The sequence below is a fragment of the Microcaecilia unicolor genome, chromosome 10 (genome assembly GCF_901765095.1).
Source record: "Microcaecilia unicolor chromosome 10, aMicUni1.1, whole genome shotgun sequence".
Classification (NCBI taxonomy): Eukaryota; Metazoa; Chordata; class Amphibia; order Gymnophiona; family Siphonopidae; genus Microcaecilia; species Microcaecilia unicolor.
This window is the reverse complement of record NC_044040.1, coordinates 23,837,252-23,856,486: the sequence shown is the minus strand read 5'-3', so window position 1 is coordinate 23,856,486 and position 19,235 is coordinate 23,837,252. Positions and strand designations below refer to the sequence as shown.

The following is a 19,235-nucleotide window of genomic DNA, read 5'->3' as shown; positions in this document are numbered from 1 at the left end:
TGATTACACCTCTTCTGAAGCATCCTAGACTTGATCGTGCTGATCCTGGTAATTATGGACTGATCTTCAATCTCCTTTTTCTTTCAAAAGGTTTGGAGAAGGTGGAGCATCATCTCCTTACCACCTTTCTTGATTCTGCATTTGTCTTACATCCACATCAGTCTGGTTTTAGGAAGCAACATAGCACAGAAACTCTTAGTAGCTATGCATGATACTATCAGGACTTCACTTGGCCAGCGTTTCTCTGTAGTTCTAGTATAGCTTGATCTATCTTCCGCCTTTGACCTTGTTGATCATACTTTTTTCCTTCAATGCTTGCAGTCTATTGGTTTTTCTGGCTCTGTCCTATTATGGTTTCAAAGCTATTTATCTAATCGTGCTAAGTTGCTCACAATAAAGTTCGCTCACTCACCTTTCCCATTAACACCCATCCTTTTCAATGTTTCTTTGGCTCCACTTCTTACCCCGATCCAATCTAATCACTGTCTTCCTTTTTGCTGCACCAATGATATTCAGGTTTTATATCGTGTTCCCCCTTCTTGCTCTGATCTCATTGATCTTAACCATTGTCTTCAAAAGGTTGCTTCCTGGCTCTCCAAACATCTATTTTTAAACTCAAAGAAGTGTGAATCTATACACTTCCCAACTCCTTACGCTGTTACTCAGTGGAGTCCTTCCTCCTCTACTTTGTCCCTACCCTTTGTGAACAGAGACTGTCTTTTAAGGAGTCTGTTAAAATCTTAGGTGTTTTTTTTTTTTTGATTATCACCTCACCTTCAAGGATCAAATATATGCAGTCATTAAGGCTTTTTTTTCTTTGCGCTTCACAGAATTCGTTCCATCTGTCCACTTTTTTCTTTTCCTGCTGTTCGATCATTGCTGCTCAATTTAGTCATCACGTGTCCCAACTATTGTAACTCTCTTTATGCAGGTCTTCCTATCTCTTCTGTTAAATGGCTCCAACTCATCCAATCAACCGCGGTTCATTTACTTCATCAATCAAAACCTTTTCACGTTACACCATTGCTCCGGTCAGAACACTGGTTGCCTCTCTCTGCCTGTGTTCAATATAAACTGTGTATTTTGGTCTATAAATCTCATCTTCCATCAGCACTGGACTATCTAGTATGTCTTTTCATACCTTATGCACCTTCCAGACAGCTTTCTTTGTTCCTTTGCATCCGGTTCACTTTGGTTACCCCCTCCGTCTGCTGTTTGCCTTGATGTTACTCGTTCTACTGCTATTAGTTATGCTGGACCCAGGCTTTTGAATACACTCCCTGTTCAACTCCATTTGGAATTCTCCTATGCAAGGTTTAAAGCAGCACTGAAAAAACACCTCTTTGCAACTGCTTACTCCTCAAATCAATGGTAATGTATGTGTTTCTTTGTGTGTACTTTTGCTACTGCTTACTCCTTAAATCAATTGTAATGTATGAGTTTCTTTGCGTGTGCTTTCTTCTTTAAGGCAGTTAGTTGGTTTTATTGTAAACCGTATAGAAGCCAACTTGGCCCCTTACTGTATATCAAGCCTCTGTAAATAAATAAACCATCCACTTGGAGACAAGAGAAAAATACTGAACATTCTATGCTGCACAATACCCTTTAGGGGCAAATTACTTAGAACTACTTTTTCCCTGTCTTCTTCTGTCGGTAGATGGAAATAACCCATTTGTTCTGGACTGATAGGACAAAAAGGAAAATGATATTCCTTTTAGTATACATACAAATCTAAAGCAGCATTCTTTCAAGCCCAACTTGTAATGTAGCTTTATAAGACTAACACTCAAGAAAAACCAAACCAAATTTTAAAAACGTTTTCTCCATAAGTTGGTTCAACAAGAATTGTTCTGTCCCCTCTTGGCAGTTCTCTAACCCCATGCTGGAGGTTATGATGCCTGTACTCTGCACACCACTCTCTCTATACCATACTGGGCAGAGCGACTGTAATCTCTCCACTCCTCTCTCTTCACCAGGAGTGGGCAAACTTTTTCTGTTATTTTGGGGGTTTTGTTTTTTTATTTTTGTTTGCTCGTTTTTAATGCAGGGCCACATTAGTGGCTCATGCTTGCACAGGAGCCCTCTCTTAGCTCCAAGCATGCCTCATTAAAAGAGAAATGAGCAGAAATTAAAAAAATAAAACAACACACACAAAGTTTAATATTCAGCTGCAGCAGTAACTATATATTTTTAAACAATGGCTATGGTGTTTAAAAAATAAAAAGTAACAGCAGAACTAAATATATTACAGTCAATTATGGGTTGATTTTAGGGTCCTATAAGCTTATAGGAAATTTAGGTCAAATTAGGGTTTATTTAGCTGTTTCTAACCAGGCCTGAGCTGTTTTTTTTTTAAAGAACTGAGTTGTCAGTATTATTGATCCAAGCTGCTGTACGCGATCACAAACAGATAAAAGCATTACTCACTTCCTGTTTGCCATTTACTACTTGTTACAAGCTGCTGCTGCCTTCTGTATGGCATTTGACTGTCATTGATGGGCGAGTGACTCTGCTGTTATTATCTATAATTTGTTTTAAACCATTATGTTTTTTAAAATTGGTATCTGTCAAAGTTGCTATTGCCGCTTGTATGTTATTTGATTGTATTACTGAATGAATGATTTTGCCTATTTATTAACTATTATGTTTTTTTGATTCTTTATGTTATTTATTGGATTTATGTTCTATTCTAGTCAACTTTTAGAATTCCTGTTTCTATGTGATTTGTTGGAAGCTTATTTTACTGTGACCTACTGATTTCCTGTGAGTAGAAGTTTGTATGAGGAGCTGTGGATGCAGAATGTTTTTATACAGGGCAGAGCTCATAGCTCTATAATCTGCTTCCGTCTGCTGGCTGACAATTATAATCCATATATTCTGGACTGGTCTGACGAGACAATAAGGAATTTGGATTTTCTGTTGCAAGTTGAAGTGGATGCTTGTGTACATACAAAACCTTTGGGCAATCACCTTCTTATTTGATAGCACTATTTTCATAAAAGTGATGTTTTGCCATTTTTTATACTTCACATTAACAAAATTAACCCTTGCAAGTGATATAATTTGACTAGTGGAAAAAGATGTTCTCTGTAATGGTTGAAGTGCTGAGGTGCAATTACCATGATTTTTAAAAACTTTGCTGATCTTTGAGATGTAATTGGTCCAAATGTAAAGCAAGGGGACTGATAGCATACAAACACAACTGTAGGGGCAATGAGGCACACCACCATGGCAAAGGAATCCCAAAAAGGGAGGGGATGGCAAGTGTTATTCTAGCACGGACAGAGCTAACACTGGCAAGATTATTCTGACAAGATAAAAAGTGCAGTTTCTCAAAGGTCTGAAAAAATATGATGTTCAGTTTGTAGCCTTTGAGATCCACTCTGTGCACACTTGGAAAATGCCTGTCAATCCTCTGATGTGAAATATCCATACATACCACATTCTTCCTTACAAGGTCCTCATAGCTCGACTTCTCTGGCATATGCCCAGGTTCTGCAAACAAAGATTAAGTGTAATGAAATTATCTTATGTGCTCAGTCAAAGCATGAGACTTGTCCTACCTTAATAGCTATTCTTTACTTTGAAAGCTTATTCCAAGTTTTTTTCAGTCCTTTCCAGTGCTATAGCAGAAAGCACTGACCCATTCATTATGTATTCTGCATATCCATTATTCTAGGCTAAATGAACCTCATCTGCCTATTCTCTCAGATCCTAGCAACTACATCCTGAACAGCCAAGGAGCTTGGCATCCATCTTCAATGAAAATGGCTGTACTGCTAATGATCAGTTTCTTCTGATCATGTATGAACAGATTAGACAACAGCAACTCTAGGGTCCTGGAGGAACATTAATGGTCACCCCTTGCTAACTGGAATAGTTTCCACCCATCACTATCTGATAGAAACTGTCCTCTGGAAAATCAGTAATACAAAGACAGATGGAATTGCCAAACCCTACTTCCTTTAACTTGACCAACAGCCTTTCAAGTGGTACTAGGGCAAACACCTACGAGTTCAACTACCTGATTTGATATTTAAATAGCTTCAAAGCAGAACTACAGTGGTTACATGTCTCAGAAAAAAAATCATTGAGTATAAAGATGTAGCTAGATTCTAGGAAACCATGCTGATCGCTAAACTTGGGGTCAAGAATAAATTTTTCCATTGTGGTGTAGAATTGGCTACAATTGTTTTGCCTTTTCTGGCTTTCAGAGATAGTCATAACACTGTATAAATAAGATAGTCATAGAAGTTTTAAGGTCTGAGACCTAACTAACCCCTCCTATAGCAAGAAGCTAAGCCCCCTCCCTCACCACACAGTTAGCTCTTGACTTGGAAAACAAACTGATCACTTTACCAAGGTCACCCAGCACAGGATCCTCCATCAGGCAAGGTGGCACATCCAGTGCCAAATCTTCATGGTCTGAAAAGTTATCTAGGGAAAGCAAACAAAATCACATTAGAAAATAATCGGTATTTCTCTACAACTCTTAACTCGGTTGCAGAAAGCATGCCTAATCATGTAAGATTAAATGGAAGTCACTGATATCCCAAATATGATGACTGACCCTATAGGCCTTTCTGTATTCCTTTGGCCCCCTCTCCTGCTAGTTTTTTGACCAGTAACCATCCCCTTACAAACCTATTAGAAACAGAGAATATAATGTCAGAAAAGGACCATATGGTCTGCTCAGTTTACTTTTCAGCTAAATCTTTTGTGCTTATTCCATGCTTGTTTGAATTTCATTGCTGTTTTTGCCTCCAAATACCTCCCCCTGAAGGCCATTCAATGCATTCACTGCCGCTTTGGAATGTTATACGATGATTCATCATTTTAAAAAATTTCCTTTCAGCCATCTCTATCCTTTCTAAAAAGATTATAGCCTGGTATGGTTGCATCTCATTCATGGGAGTTATTGAACCATGTCTCTGTGATAACAACAATATGTAACAGAAACAAATGAGGATGATGATGCAAAAAAAAAAAAAAAAAATGAGAGACAAGGATTCCAAAAAGATGAATATGGAACCTTTATTCTTGTAAGCAAGTCCGATTGTTTAACATGTAACAGACTCGACAGGACCATGTTTCGGCATGTGTGCCTGCGTCAGGAGTCAAAGTTCCTGTCACAATCGCTGGTGCTTTATTGTTCTGTATGTATATGTAAGATATACTTGCAACAACCGGTGCTTAGCAGCAAAACAATACAAGAAGACCAACATCGTTTCAGCTGCTACTAAGCACCAGTTGTTACAAGTATATCTTACATATACAGTGGGGGAAATAAGTATTTGATCCCTTGCTGATTTTGTAAGTTTGCCCACTGACAAAGACATGAGCAGCCCATAATTGAAGGGTAGGTTATTGGTAACAGTGAGAGATAGCACATCACAAATTAAATCCGGAAAATCACATTGTGGAAAGTATATGAATTTATTTGCATTCTGCAGAGGGAAATAAGTATTTGATCCCCCACCAACCAGTAAGAGATCTGGCCCCTACAGACCAGGTAGATGCTCCAAATCAACTCGTTACCTGCATGACAGACAGCTGTCGGCAATGGTCACCTGTATGAAAGACACCTGTCCACAGACTCAGTGAATCAGTCAGACTCTAACCTCTACAAAATGGCCAAGAGCAAGGAGCTGTCTAAGGATGTCAGGGACAAGATCATACACCTGCACAAGGCTGGAATGGGCTACAAAACCATCAGTAAGACGCTGGGCGAGAAGGAGACAACTGTTGGTGCCATAGTAAGAAAATGGAAGAAGTACAAAATGACTGTCAATCGACAAAGATCTGGGGCTCCACGCAAAATCTCACCTCGTGGGGTATCCTTGATCATGAGGAAGGTTAGAAATCAGCCTACAACTACAAGGGGGGAACTTGTCAATGATCTCAAGGCAGCTGGGACCACTGTCACCACGAAAACCATTGGTAACACATTACGACATAACGGATTGCAATCCTGCAGTGCCCGCAAGGTCCCCCTGCTCCGGAAGGCACATGTGACGGCCCGTCTGAAGTTTGCCAGTGAACACCTGGATGATGCCGAGAGTGATTGGGAGAAGGTGCTGTGGTCAGATGAGACAAAAATTGAGCTCTTTGGCATGAACTCAACTCGCCGTGTTTGGAGGAAGAGAAATGCTGCCTATGACCCAAAGAACACCGTCCCCACTGTCAAGCATGGAGGTGGAAATGTTATGTTTTGGGGGTGTTTCTCTGCTAAGGGCACAGGACTACTTCACCGCATCAATGGGAGAATGGATGGGGCCATGTACCGTACAATTCTGAGTGACAACCTCCTTCCCTCCGCCAGGGCCTTAAAAATGGGTCGTGGCTGGGTCTTCCAGCACGACAATGACCCAAAACATACAGCCAAGGCAACAAAGGAGTGGCTCAGGAAGAAGCACATTAGGGTCATGGAGTGGCCTAGCCAGTCACCAGACCTTAATCCCATTGAAAACTTATGGAGGGAGCTGAAGCTGCGAGTTGCCAAGCGACAGCCCAGAACTCTTAATGATTTAGAGATGATCTGCAAAGAGGAGTGGACCAAAATTCCTCCTGACATGTGTGCAAACCTCATCATCAACTACAGAAGACGTCTGACCGCTGTGCTTGCCAACAAGGGTTTTGCCACCAAGTATTAGGTCTTGTTTGCCAGAGGGATTAAATACTTATTTCCCTCTGCAGAATGCAAATAAATTCATATACTTTCCACAATGTGATTTTCCGGATTTAATTTGTGATGTGCTATCTCTCACTGTTACCAATAACCTACCCTTCAATTATGGGCTGCTCATGTCTTTGTCAGTGGGCAAACTTACAAAATCAGCAAGGGATCAAATACTTATTTCCCCCACTGTACATACAGAAAAATAAAGCACCAGCGATTGTGACAGGAACTTTGACTCCTGATGCAGGCACACATGCCGAAACATGACTGTGTTAAGTCCGTTACATGTTAACAATCAGACTTGCTTACAAGAATAAAAGGTCCATAGTCATCTTTCTGGAATCCACGTCTCTTTTTTTTTGCTGCCTCACTTGATTGAGGTCTACAATCCTGAGTGGAGATAGTTACAACATATGAGATATACGGGTAGATCAATGACAATGTGAACAGCGCCATGATAACATTGGAACGGTATTCCCGGATGGTGTATGTTTCAAAAAACCGAGATGAACATGGGGGAAGCCACTGCTTGCTCCGGGATTGCTACTACTACTACTACTATTTAGCATTTCTATAGCGCTACAAGGCATACGCAGCGCTGCACAAACATAGAAGAAAGACAGTCCCTGCTCAAAGAGCTATGTAATAAAAGTGAGCCAAGTATAGGACAATCAAGCCATTGTGACATCACTGATGAGGTTGGCTCTTATTGGTGGCCTGAGGCATTATGACATCACAATATTAGCTGTGGTTGCAAGAGACTACTACTACTATTTAGCATTTCTATAGCGCTACAAGGCATACGCAGCGCTGCACAAACATAGAAGAAAGACAGTCCCTGCTCAAAGAGCTTACAATCTAATAGACAAAAAAATAAAGTAAGCAAATCAAATCAATTATTGTGTACAGGAAGGAGGAGGGTAGGTGGAGGCAGGTGGTTACAAGTGGTTACGAGTCAAGAGCAATGTTAAAGAGGTGGGCTTTCAGTCTAGATTTAAAGGTGGCCAAGGAAGGGGCAAGATGTAGGGGCTCAGGAAATTTATTCCAGGCGTAGGGTGCAGCGAGACAGAAGGCGCAAAGTCTGGAATTGGCAGTAGTGGAGAAGGGAACAGATAAGAAGGATTTATCCATGGTGCGGAGTGCACGGGAAGGGGTGTAGGGATTGGATGTGTAGGGCCTGGATTGGAACTCATTGCCAGAGGATGTGATAACAGCATATCTAGGTTTAAAAAAGATTTGGACAAGTTCCTGGAGGAAATGTCCATAGTCTATTACTGAGATGAACATGGGGGAAGCCACTGCTTGCTCCGGGATTGGTAGTGTGGAATGTTGCCACTAATGGGGTTTCTGCCAGGTACTTGTGGCCTGGATTGGCCACTGTTGAAAACAGGATACTGGGCTAGACGGATCACTGGTCTGACCCAATATAGCTATTCTTATGTTTGTGAGGTTTGCATTTTCTTCTTGTTTCCTGGACTATCTTCATAACAACAATATCTAACATCAGGGCTTGCAGATGCTGCACTTTGTTGCTTAGACTGAGTATTTGTGCTCATTGCTTTCCAGCTATATTTTATTGACTATCATTTGCATAGCTTTTTGCCTAGTCCCTCCTTTTTTTATTGATAAACGCTTTGTTAAGATGGTTTATTTTTCCCCACTGTTGTCACGTTTCTTTTTCTGGTGGTGACTTCTTGAACTCATCTGCTTCCATTTGCCACCCCCTCTAGTTTAAAAGCCTGGAAATGTATTATCTGAATTTCTCAGTAAGGATCTTCTTTTTGTGGCAGTCTCCCTCCTAAGTAGGCACTGTTCTCTATCTATATTACACTGAACTACTTGTAAGGGTACCAGTGAACACTGGGAAAGTGGAGAAGTATGGGGAGAATACGGCACTAATCAACTGCAAGTTCCAACAAGCAAAAATCAATTGGATCTAACGAGCTTCCTAGAGTTAATATTTTATAAGGAGAAATGAAGTCTTACCTGCTAATTTTCTTTCCTTGAATCCCTCCAGACCAGTCCAGATGTGGTTATATTCTCTCCTGCCAGCAGATGAGACTAAGAACCACCCACTTGATAGCATTGCATTATAAGTATCCTGTGCAGTCCCAAACTGGTCAGTATTTTGATAAAGCAAGAGGTGATAAAAATACCCCTATAAAATCAGGTAACAAGAAACAACTAAAAACTAAATTACAACCTACAGTTGATTCTAAACCCCTGCAGCAGCAGCCCATTACAGACAAACAGCACTATAAATATTTCTACTCCAGACCTGCATTCTTTCCTTTATGCGCCGAACTACGGATGGGTTCTGGACTGGCCTGGAGGGACTCAAGGAAAGAAAATTAGCAGGTAAGACCTAATTTCTCCTTCCTCATTATCCCTCCGGATCACTCCATATGTATGGAAAATACCAAAGCAGCATCTACTGAGGAAGGGTCAAGCCAAGCCTGCCACTAACATCCTAGCTCCAAAGGCAGTATCCTGTCGGGCTTTTACATCCAGTCTACAGTGCCAAAGAATTCAACAAGTACTAAGCCGCAATTTGATCTGGTCATAGTGTATATTCAACACTATGTCCTTCAAAGATCAAATTGCGGCTTTCAGCAGTGCGAAGGTAAGTAAAAAAACTTTCCTTTCTGCACCGGTTGAAGCTCAAGTGTAGATTACTACAGAGAGATTATATATGTGAACTATATGGATAGTACACAGAGAAAAACTAAGAAAAAAAGTGAAATTATGGAGACATGAAAATGTGGCTCTAACACTTATATACACTAAGAGACATGAATGCTCAGCAAGTTCAGTGTACTATCGGAGGCTGGGGGCAGTCAATGATTATAAAAACTGGCACTAAATCAGAAGTTCGCTAACAACGTGATACCTTGTGCCTGTATGTATATATGAGACGTCCCCTATCTAATAGTAATACTTCGCAGTAAGCTGTTTTTGGTACCACCTAATTATTGTTGTATATTTCTAGGATAAGCAGCATAAAGTCTGTTTTACTCTTTTGGGATCTTGCCAGGTATTTGTGATCTGGATTGGCCACTGTTGGAAACAGGATACTAGGCTTGATGAACTGGTCTATATGGCAGTATGGCAATGCTTATGTTATTATGGGGCTCATTTTCAAAAGTTACTATGCAACTTTGTAAGTCTAAATGCTTTGAAAATATGCCTCTATGTGTCTAGACTGGTCTGGAAGAATAATAAGGAAGTGTTTGGCAATAATTTGTATGAAACAATATAAATTATTATTAAATCTCAAAACAGCTTATAAGCAGAATATTATTCATGACTCAAGTAATAGCAGAAATGAAGAACAAACTGACAGATCAGTCTATTTTTGAAGTAACACTCAAATACAACTCTGTGTGCCTCCACAAGTTAGACCACAACCCGCCCAATCCCATATCCTGGACCAGCTGCCAGAGGATGATAATGACTGGTATATAGCTTAATATTTCTCCACAGAAGCTCTCTCTTCCCATTAAGATTCTGGTATTCCAAAACTTATTTCTTCTCCACAAGAACTTTTTACCCTTACCTTTGAGATTTTGCAAGGCCACAAGAACAAACCAGGGATGCTCAAAAACAACTTATTGCGTCAATACATTCTAGACTTGACAGGGGCCATGTTTTGGCCAAAAGGCCTGCTTCAGAAGTCACTAATCCAAGTGTATCAGAAACGCATAGCATCACAGAATGTATCACAAGCCCATGTTGAGTCTACAATGTATTCAACACAATAAATTATTTTTAAGCATCCTTGGTTTGCTTTGGTCTTTCCATCATCAACTACTGTTTGATTGTTCTTCTGACTTTCTTGCTAAGAAGTGTTTCTGCCTCACCTGCAGGGCCATCATGATCCAGGTAATCTCCAGCACGCTCTTCTTCAACACCAGGTAGCTGATCTTCTGCATTCTCCCATTCAACCTGCTGCAACTCTAGCACCCCTTTCATGAACTGTGCCCCCTAGAGAATAAGGGCAAGATTACCACCAGGCAGAAGCTTTATACACATTACCTTCTACAGAAAAGGGTAGAGATAACAATTAACTCCCCTACATTGCGCACGCTACAAAGCAAGATCAAGATTATTAACCTCAAGCCACATTCTTCAACAACTAAACGAACAAGCATTAATTTTATATTGCCACCTTCCTGAACAGAACTATTACACACAAAGCTCATATTTCAAAATAAGCATAGCTTGAAGCTCACCATTCTCTTCTGTAGTTGTTTCTGTGCTGCTGTCCGCTCTTTTATGTGCTTCCAGTACAGAATTTCCATATCTTGGAGAAACAAAAGAAAAACATTGAAAAAAATAAATAAAAGGTAAATTTTGGGACATGTACACTTTATAGAGTTCCTGTTGACTGCTGTGTTCTGAAATGGGAAGGGAGGAGGGTTTGAAATGGAAATGGTTTATAGCTGAGATGTTGCAACATTCATTTACAGCTACTGATTTTAAAATTTTTTCAGAGGACTTTTTATTAGAGGCTCTTCCAAATTACAGCAGCACGAAAAGCAATAGCATATTATCATACACAGATATGATGTAACTAGAAGTACAACATATAACTAATTGAGCTTCCAAACACCTTAATTCACAACAAGTAATAATATTCAAAAATCCATTACTGGTAACTCCTTTTATAGTAAATCTTTTAATAACACAACAGCCTCCCCAGTGGATCAACGAGCTGGATCCACATACAGGGAAATAAGTTCAGTAATGTCTTCCAGTAGTAAAGCAGGAAACAGCTTTCCATGAAACCCCACTAAGAGGTGTTACTCTCCCCATCCAGTACCAAGATATTTTACATAGGTGCAGATAGCCCTAATGGCAGAAACTAAAACGTCTCAATCCCCATGCTGTCAGGAGTAGCGAGTCAAGATTTAGATGTAGACAGGAAGCCTTGTTCTACATTTCAATGATGGAAATATCTGAAGCCTGAATGACAGAAGTCTTTCAATGAGAGATGACTAGTTCTGATGAGGCCAGTATGCTGCTATGCAAATCACTGTACCACACCTCTTTTGAAAATTGTACAGGGTCTTTGCTATGCGATTGATGGGAGGCTAAGCATGAAGCAGCAGCCAGTTCTAGTTTATTGTCAGCACATCCCTCGCCTGCTGATCTAGGTATAGGTGTACTGAACAATAAAAGGATAGTCTTGCATTTTTGCTGCTGGTAAAGGAAAAATTATATCTTACCTGATAATTTTCTTTCCTTTAGTCACAGCAGACAAATCCAGAGACTTGTGGGTTAGGACCATCTACCAGCAGGTGGAGATATAGAGTACAAAAATGAACTCTGCCACATAGGACAGTATGCTGCTTGGTCAGTCAGTATTTCTCATAACAAAGCAGAAGGAATAATAAGGCAAACATTTCTCCCTCATCACAGACATGAGGCATAAACCTGTCAACTAGCAGAACTATGCCCTGGCAACCACAGTAAGAAACCTAAGCAGAAAAAGAGACTGAATTGATAGTGTCAACCTCATGAAAGGGTGAGACTCTGGATCCATATGCTGTGACTAAAGGAAAGAAAATTGTCAAGCAGAACCCTACAGAAATAAGATGAGCTGAAATACGAAGCCAGCTAGTAACATTCCACACAGAAAGGGCTGAGCTGTGCACTACGTAACACCAGAGGCACACTCCCCAGCTGGAACAGATACCCCAACAAAGGGGGACGTTGCAAAGGACAAGAACAAGACCAGTCCAAGAATCAGATAAGAACAGCCTTGAAATGGATGTGTACATTCAGAAACGTGTGCAGCACTCCTACACAGAGATGCAGCTGTGTCCAGAACCAGAGATAGAGCTGCATCGCTCCGTAATCAGAGATGGAACTGAACTATGCATCCAGGGATGGAGCTTTGAACAACTCGAAGGATGAAGATACGAGGCATAATCAGAGGAAGAAGGCGATCTACTTCCTGCAATGAAACCTCAGCTCACACTCAAGAGGTGCAGTTGGGGAGAAGGAGCCATGCCCCAAAACCCAGGAGAAAGCTGTGTCCCATAGACAGAGATGGAGGCAACTGTACTGGAGCGATATAGAAGAAGCAGAGATGGAGCCTTGCTGGATTATCTGAGACGGTGCTGCACTCTACATTCTTAGATGGATCCATGCCCAACCAGCATAGATGGCTCAACACAAAGATGCAGCCATGCCCAATGGGCAGCAATAGAGCTGTGACCAGTCATCAGAAATGGAACTGTGCTCCACAAAGAAGGAGCCGTGGCCACCAGGCACAGGTGGTTGTATTCAGAGTCAGAACTAGGGCTGCGTTCCACTATGACAAAAGGAGGGGTTTGCTCCCCATTCAGATATGGAGCTCTTCCAATCGACAAACTGGGAACAGAATCCCAAGATGGAACCAAACCGAGACTGGGACCAGCAAAGCACAAGTCTCGTCTTCCGCCAGGGTCGCTTTACTCATACTACTCAAGTCGCTTCACTGGCTCCCTATCTGTTTTCGCATCCTGTTCAAGCTTCTTCTACTAACCTATAAATGTACTCACTCTGCTGCTCCCCAGTATCTCTCCACACTCGTCCTTCCCTACACCCCTTCCCGTGCACTCCACTCCATGGATAAATCCTTCTTATCTGTACCCTTCTCCACTACTGCCAACTCTAGACTTCGCGCCTTCTGTCTCGCTGCACCCTACGCCTGGAATAAACTTCCTGAGCCTCTACGTTTTGCCCCATCCTTGGCCACCTTTAAATCTAGACTGAAAGCCCACCTCTTTAACATTGCTTTTGACTCGTAACCACTCGCCTCCACCTACCCTCCTCTCCTCCTTCCTGTACACATTAATTGATTTGATTTGCTTACTTTATTTCTTGTCTATTAGATTGTAAGCTCTTTTGAGCAGGGACTGTCTTTCTTCTATGTTTGTGCAGCGCTGCGTACACCTTGTAGCGCTATAGAAATGCTAAATAGTAGTAGTAGTAGTAGTAAGTGGACCACGATAGATATTGTGTTGTAGCCAACAGGTATATACAAAACTTGTTCCACAGCAAAATACGGAGCAGCATAGCATGTGGATAAAGGAAACTGTGCTGTATAGTGATGGAGCCACACTCCACATGTATCAACAGAAGAAGATCAACAGCCATGAAAGAATCAAATCGAATTCTGCTAATACCATAGAGCCACAAGCTAGCCAAGCCTTTGCGTTGGCTCACCCTGGCTACAGGATGGACACTCCCTGGCTCCTATCCCTCTACTGCCCACCCAGAGCTCTCCTTCAGAGTTACTGTTTTTCTTAGTAGCAACTTTCCTTGTCCTTAGCCAACGGATTCACTTCTTTTTTCCTTCTTTGAGTCACTTGGCAGGGGCTTGCAGACAACCAAAGACCCACAGCAGCAAACAGAAAACCAAAAAGAAAAAGCCCAAAACCCAAAAGAAAGAAAAGCCCCCCCCCCCCACACACACACAGGGCAAACACTTAACTTTATCTCTTCCTAGTCTCCTCCCCCTGGTCACTCTTCTTCTCGGTGCCTTTTCTTTCTGCATTTTATTTCAAAACTATCCCCTCCGTCTGAGCTTCCACCCACCCTCCAGTGATTCTCTACAGGGACATAATCTGCTAGTAATCCCCAACCTAATAGAGGATTACATATGCTATTCGGTACAGCTCTACAAATGATACATAGAAACATTAATCTATGTTGCTAGAAAGGAGAAATATGTACACAGAAGTGAATTCCAAATTTTTTTTAATAATTTTTTTTTTTGTTGGGGGGGGGGGGGGGGGGGGGGGCGATATAGGGACTTCACTCTGCCCAAAATGTAACCTGGAGAACAATTCATTTTTCATGCATTCTGGGACCGTCAGAACACACAAATTATTTGGAAAACAATATTATTTGGAAACTCCCATTGCCTCTAGGATACCTTTTTCAGTAATGGGACTCCTTTAGATAAAATTTGGCCTCTGCATTACAGGGAAGGGGTGATTATCAGCTAATTCGTAAAGCCTGTCTCATTGGCAAAAAAGGTTATACTGAGTGTCTGGATGGCATAACAGGTGTCATATCTTAATGCAGAAATTAAAACCAAAGCTTGCGACTGAAAAAAATAAATTTAATACATGTAGTGTAGCTTACAGGTAGGGTAGTCTGCCTGTGTGATCCTTGGCGGCTTGGTGCTGCTGTCTCCAAAATCTAAGGTACAGCATAAACAGAAATAAATCCTGTTTGGAACAATAAGGATATGTCTTTCAAGGATATTACAATCAGCAGTCAAGAAGTCCAGGAGTTTTGTTTGTGGTTCCTGCATAAATTGTACCCATTGGTCAGCAGCTGCAAGATGGGTTCCTGCTACCCCATCTGCCAGTTCCTGAATAGCACTGGTACAATAGACTGAGTGGCCGGGTTTATGCACAGTGGCACACACCTTATAAAGGAACCTCATTTGGAGTCCAGCACAGAAAAAAAAAGAGTTCAGTAGTGGGCTGGGCCAACCATGAAACAGGAGAAAGACTTTAAACAAATATAGCGCATTGATATACCTTTTGTTTGCAGTTGGTTCAATCAGAAATTGAAGACAACCTTGTTTCTAAAACTAAATTTCAGAATAATTTCTCAGAAAATTAATTAGAATCTTCAGATGCTCAGAATTTCCAACATTTGTTAACACAGTAAAGCAAATGATGAAAGTTCTATTTTGTTCTCTTTACTATCTTTTGTAAAATGTGTGTAGGAAAGAAAAGGGTGGAAGACAACAACCAGTGCTGTTCCAGGGAGACAACCAGAATAAAATCCAGAAGTCCAAATGCTTCCAAACTAGGGGTGGGCTCAATTAACACGTTAATATTTTAATGCAGGAAATTTTCTTTTTTTAAAACACTGGCTGACATTTTTAACGCTGCCCCGCCCCACCCCTCACCCCCTGCGATTACCTCATTTCTTCTTCAGTCACTGATCATCACGCTGCCAACCCAGAAGACATGTCTCATCCTGCCCCCCCCCCAAAACGCAACCTCCTAGTGTGCTGCGCTGGGTCAGCGCTAAACAGTCTCTTTAGGGAAGCGTGGAGATTGAGCACTATTTTATTAGACCATTCTCTGGACTTTCTCAATCTAACCTCTTTGGTCCACATCCTTCTGAGGCAAGGCCTGCACTAGAGGCTGGGGGAAAGGAGGAAAGTTCTCTCAGATCTGTGATAGTAAAGAAATATGTTAGCCTTGCTAGCCCTTGCTCCCAGTAAAATACAGGCCAAATAGCTCATAATAAGAGCTAGGCTTCTTAAAATCAAAATCATCTCTGATACAAAAGAGAGCTAGCTTGTAAGAATCAGAGATCACCTTTGACACAGTTACATTTTACTGTAGCAAATGCTAAAGTAAGTGCTCAGAGAGCTGACAGAGGGTGGAGGGAATCTACTCTAGATAATGAGGAGACTGGCCACCTACAAGACGTCATGAGCAAGTGTTGCTATGGTTGTGTAGAGATAGTACTGGGTCAGCTGCACCCCGGGTGAGAACATCCAAAGGAGGGGGCTAGGGAGAGTTTGGGGAACATGCAAAGTCATCTAATAAGATGCGCTCTGAGCATATCTTGTTTATACTTAGAGCTTGATAGTATGTGAAGTCATTTTGATCAACTGATAAGGTCCAAGAACCCTGGTGACAATGAATTGAAATGAATAGGGTGAGAATAGTATAAAAATGGGAGTCAGAAGGGTATTAGATCAGACAACAGAAGGAAGGCTAGTGACAGACGTGTCATGTAATGCTGCTCCATCATATGACTGCCTGATTTGCCTGTACTGCTATTGGTAAGATTGAAATAAACTATCTTCTTATATCCCAGCGAGTCCTTCTGATTATGGAGTTCGTTAATTCCTGGACTGTGTAAGAGCAGTCTGGGGGAGTACGAGGTCAGAGTAATTGGTGGGAACACGCAAACTATTAACAATAGCTAATGGGATTTCTCTGGCTAGAATCCTTTTATCAAAAACTTTTTCCCCAGAATTGAAGTACACAAAAGCATGAGATCATGAGAGATCTGTGAGGAGGACTTCTCCTGTTTTGTTGGCATAGGAGCCAAAATATATTGCTATATAGAAATGTTATCATGAGAAGTGAGAATAACACCTGAATGTCTCATAGTATAACGTGCATTTTGGTTTCATTCAAGCACATGCTATTCTGTTTAGCTTGCATTAATACAAAATAATGTGTGTTAGTATTGTAAATTAAAGGGGGGGGGGGGGAGAAGAGAAGGCAAAGGTTACATCATCCTGGCAGCGTGGGGAGACCAATTGTGTAGCATTCGTTATATGGGAGGGAAAGGAGTATGGCTGGAGTTGTGCTGAGACAGATTAGGGGAGGGGGGAGAGAAGTGCAAGGACCTTCAGGGAAAATTTTTTGGTTACAGCACTTCCAGCCATACCCCTTTCCCTCTCTCTTTCTCTCTCCCAGTATAGCCCCCAGCCTCGAATGGTCATTGCGCAGCAGTAGAAGCAGCAACGCTCATCTAAACTCTGTCAAATGAGAGTACAGCTGGGATGGCTCTGTGAACAGCACCTCAAAATAGAACTTTGTCTCAATATCTACGTATATGGATGAGATATTTGGAGCTGAAGAATGATGGTTGCTGTTTTGCGCTTATGCAGCAGTTTGTACCCTTCTTTTGCTTTTCTGTTTATGCTTGTATATTTGTTCCTACCGGTTTTAGGTATTACTGTTGGTTCCATTGGGGTTTATGGGGGCTGGGAGTGAGAAGATGGGCAGGCAGGTGTCTATGATGCAGGGTTTGGTTGAGTGTTGACGGTGGAGGTACTTGAAGGAATAGGGAGGGTGGTGGGGGGGTAATTTTGGACATGTTCTATGTATTTATCTCAGACTAGTGCGAAGGCAATTAAGTGTCCACGTCTCCTTTTCTTGTTGCATGTAATGATGTTCCTACACTTTAAATAAAGACTTTAAAAAAAAAAGAATTTTAAAAAGGCATATGACAGTTTTTAAAGTTTAAGTTAAAGTCCCATTAAAATATTGATTTTCACTTCAGTTTCAGTATTATATTTTGTGGAATTACACTTCATGGTCCAAAACGCATGCCGTTTTAATCACGATTAAAATTTTTAATCATTGCCCGCCCTATTCCAAACAAGTAAAAAAAAAAAAAAAATCTCCAAAGTGTGTAGAGTACATGGACAATCTTGACTGAAGTGTGTAGAGTGCACAGACAATTTCGTTGAGAAAAGCCTTCTTCAGGGGTCTTTACTGTCAACAACTCAATAAAAATATTGGAGAATAATGTGACAAAGAGAAATGAAAACTCTGCCACCGGCTGTGGGAAAACAGCCGCAGAATGCACAGCACAGAAATAAGCAGCTTCTGAACTACTATGTACATCAGGACACATTTGGACGTCTGGATTTTATCCTGGAACAGCACTTGCTGTTGTCTTCCACCTTTTTCTTTCCTGTTTTGGTATACTGTGGAAGTTTTTCCCTTCTCCCCCTCTTTTGCTGTAAAATGTGTATACACCATGCATTATATTGTTATTGAAGTATAATTATTTCCAAATTTTCCCCATTTCTTTCTGTTTTATCCTCCTTACAAATTCAAAACTTCTGGGAAATTAATGGTCATTTCCTATAGGATAACTAACTTTACAACCAAAAATACAAGTTTCTATTGCATCAAGCTACCACAGCACATAATTCCTCATCAGTTAATCTACAGAGAATACAACTTGTCACCAGGGAAGCCCCCAATTCATTGCACAACTTATCAGCAGGCTCATAAAGCACCTATACTTACCAGCAAACGTGGGCCCTTTCCTCCTGCTTTTCCTAGTATCTTCACCATCTCGATCTAGAAACGATAAGAGCAGGGATTACTGAATTTGCATATATTCACTTTGTACTTCTATACCGCATAATACCTCCATGTTCAAAGTGGTTTGCATACAAGAAACCAAGTCAAATTCTTGGGATCTCAAGGAGAAACAAACCTACCAAAGAGTGTTTTTAGACTGTTCTTAAAGTAAGAAAAGTTTAGTTCAAGGTTTACACAAGGATGGTAAAATTATGTATCATACCTGATAATTTTCTTTCCATTAATCATAGCTGATCAATCCATAGACTGGTGGGTTGTGTCCATCTTCCAGCAGGTGGAGATAGAGAGCAAACTTTTGCCTCCCTATATGTGGTCATGTGCTGCCGGAAACTCCTCAGTATGTCGATATCAAAGCTCCATCCGCAGGACTCAGCACTTAGAGAATTACACCCACGAAGGGACACTCTGCCCAGCTCACCACCGCCGAAACGGGGGAGGGGAATTAACCCAGCTCATCCCCACACAAGTGGGGGAGGGGAATCCGTCCAGCTCATCCCCGCGGAGCGGGGGAAGGACACCACACCCGCCGATGCGGGGGGATCTGGCTTATCCTGCAACCGCAACCGCGGGAGGAGCTGACTGACCCTAACACCGCCGAAGCGGGAGGGGTACAAAGCTGCCCTACAACCGCACGAAGCGGGAGGGAGTGCCGGCAGAATTTTAAGTCTCAATCC

At 41.5% G+C, this 19,235-nt stretch overlaps 1 protein-coding gene across 1 annotated transcript in view; it reads right to left on the bottom strand.

Moving 5' to 3' along the window:
- Nucleotides 1–19,235, bottom strand: part of LOC115479024 (condensin-2 complex subunit H2-like) — a 148,892-nt gene that overhangs the window by 71,949 nt on the left and 57,708 nt on the right. The window contains exons 14-18 of the mRNA XM_030216733.1: nt 18,484–18,537; nt 10,912–10,982; nt 10,540–10,663; nt 4,360–4,437; nt 3,440–3,495 (exon numbers count right to left, since the gene is read on the bottom strand). Of these exons, the coding sequence (XP_030072593.1) occupies nt 3,440–3,495; nt 4,360–4,437; nt 10,540–10,663; nt 10,912–10,982; nt 18,484–18,537 (383 nt within the window). The remainder of the gene's footprint in view (nt 1–3,439; nt 3,496–4,359; nt 4,438–10,539; nt 10,664–10,911; nt 10,983–18,483; nt 18,538–19,235) is intronic.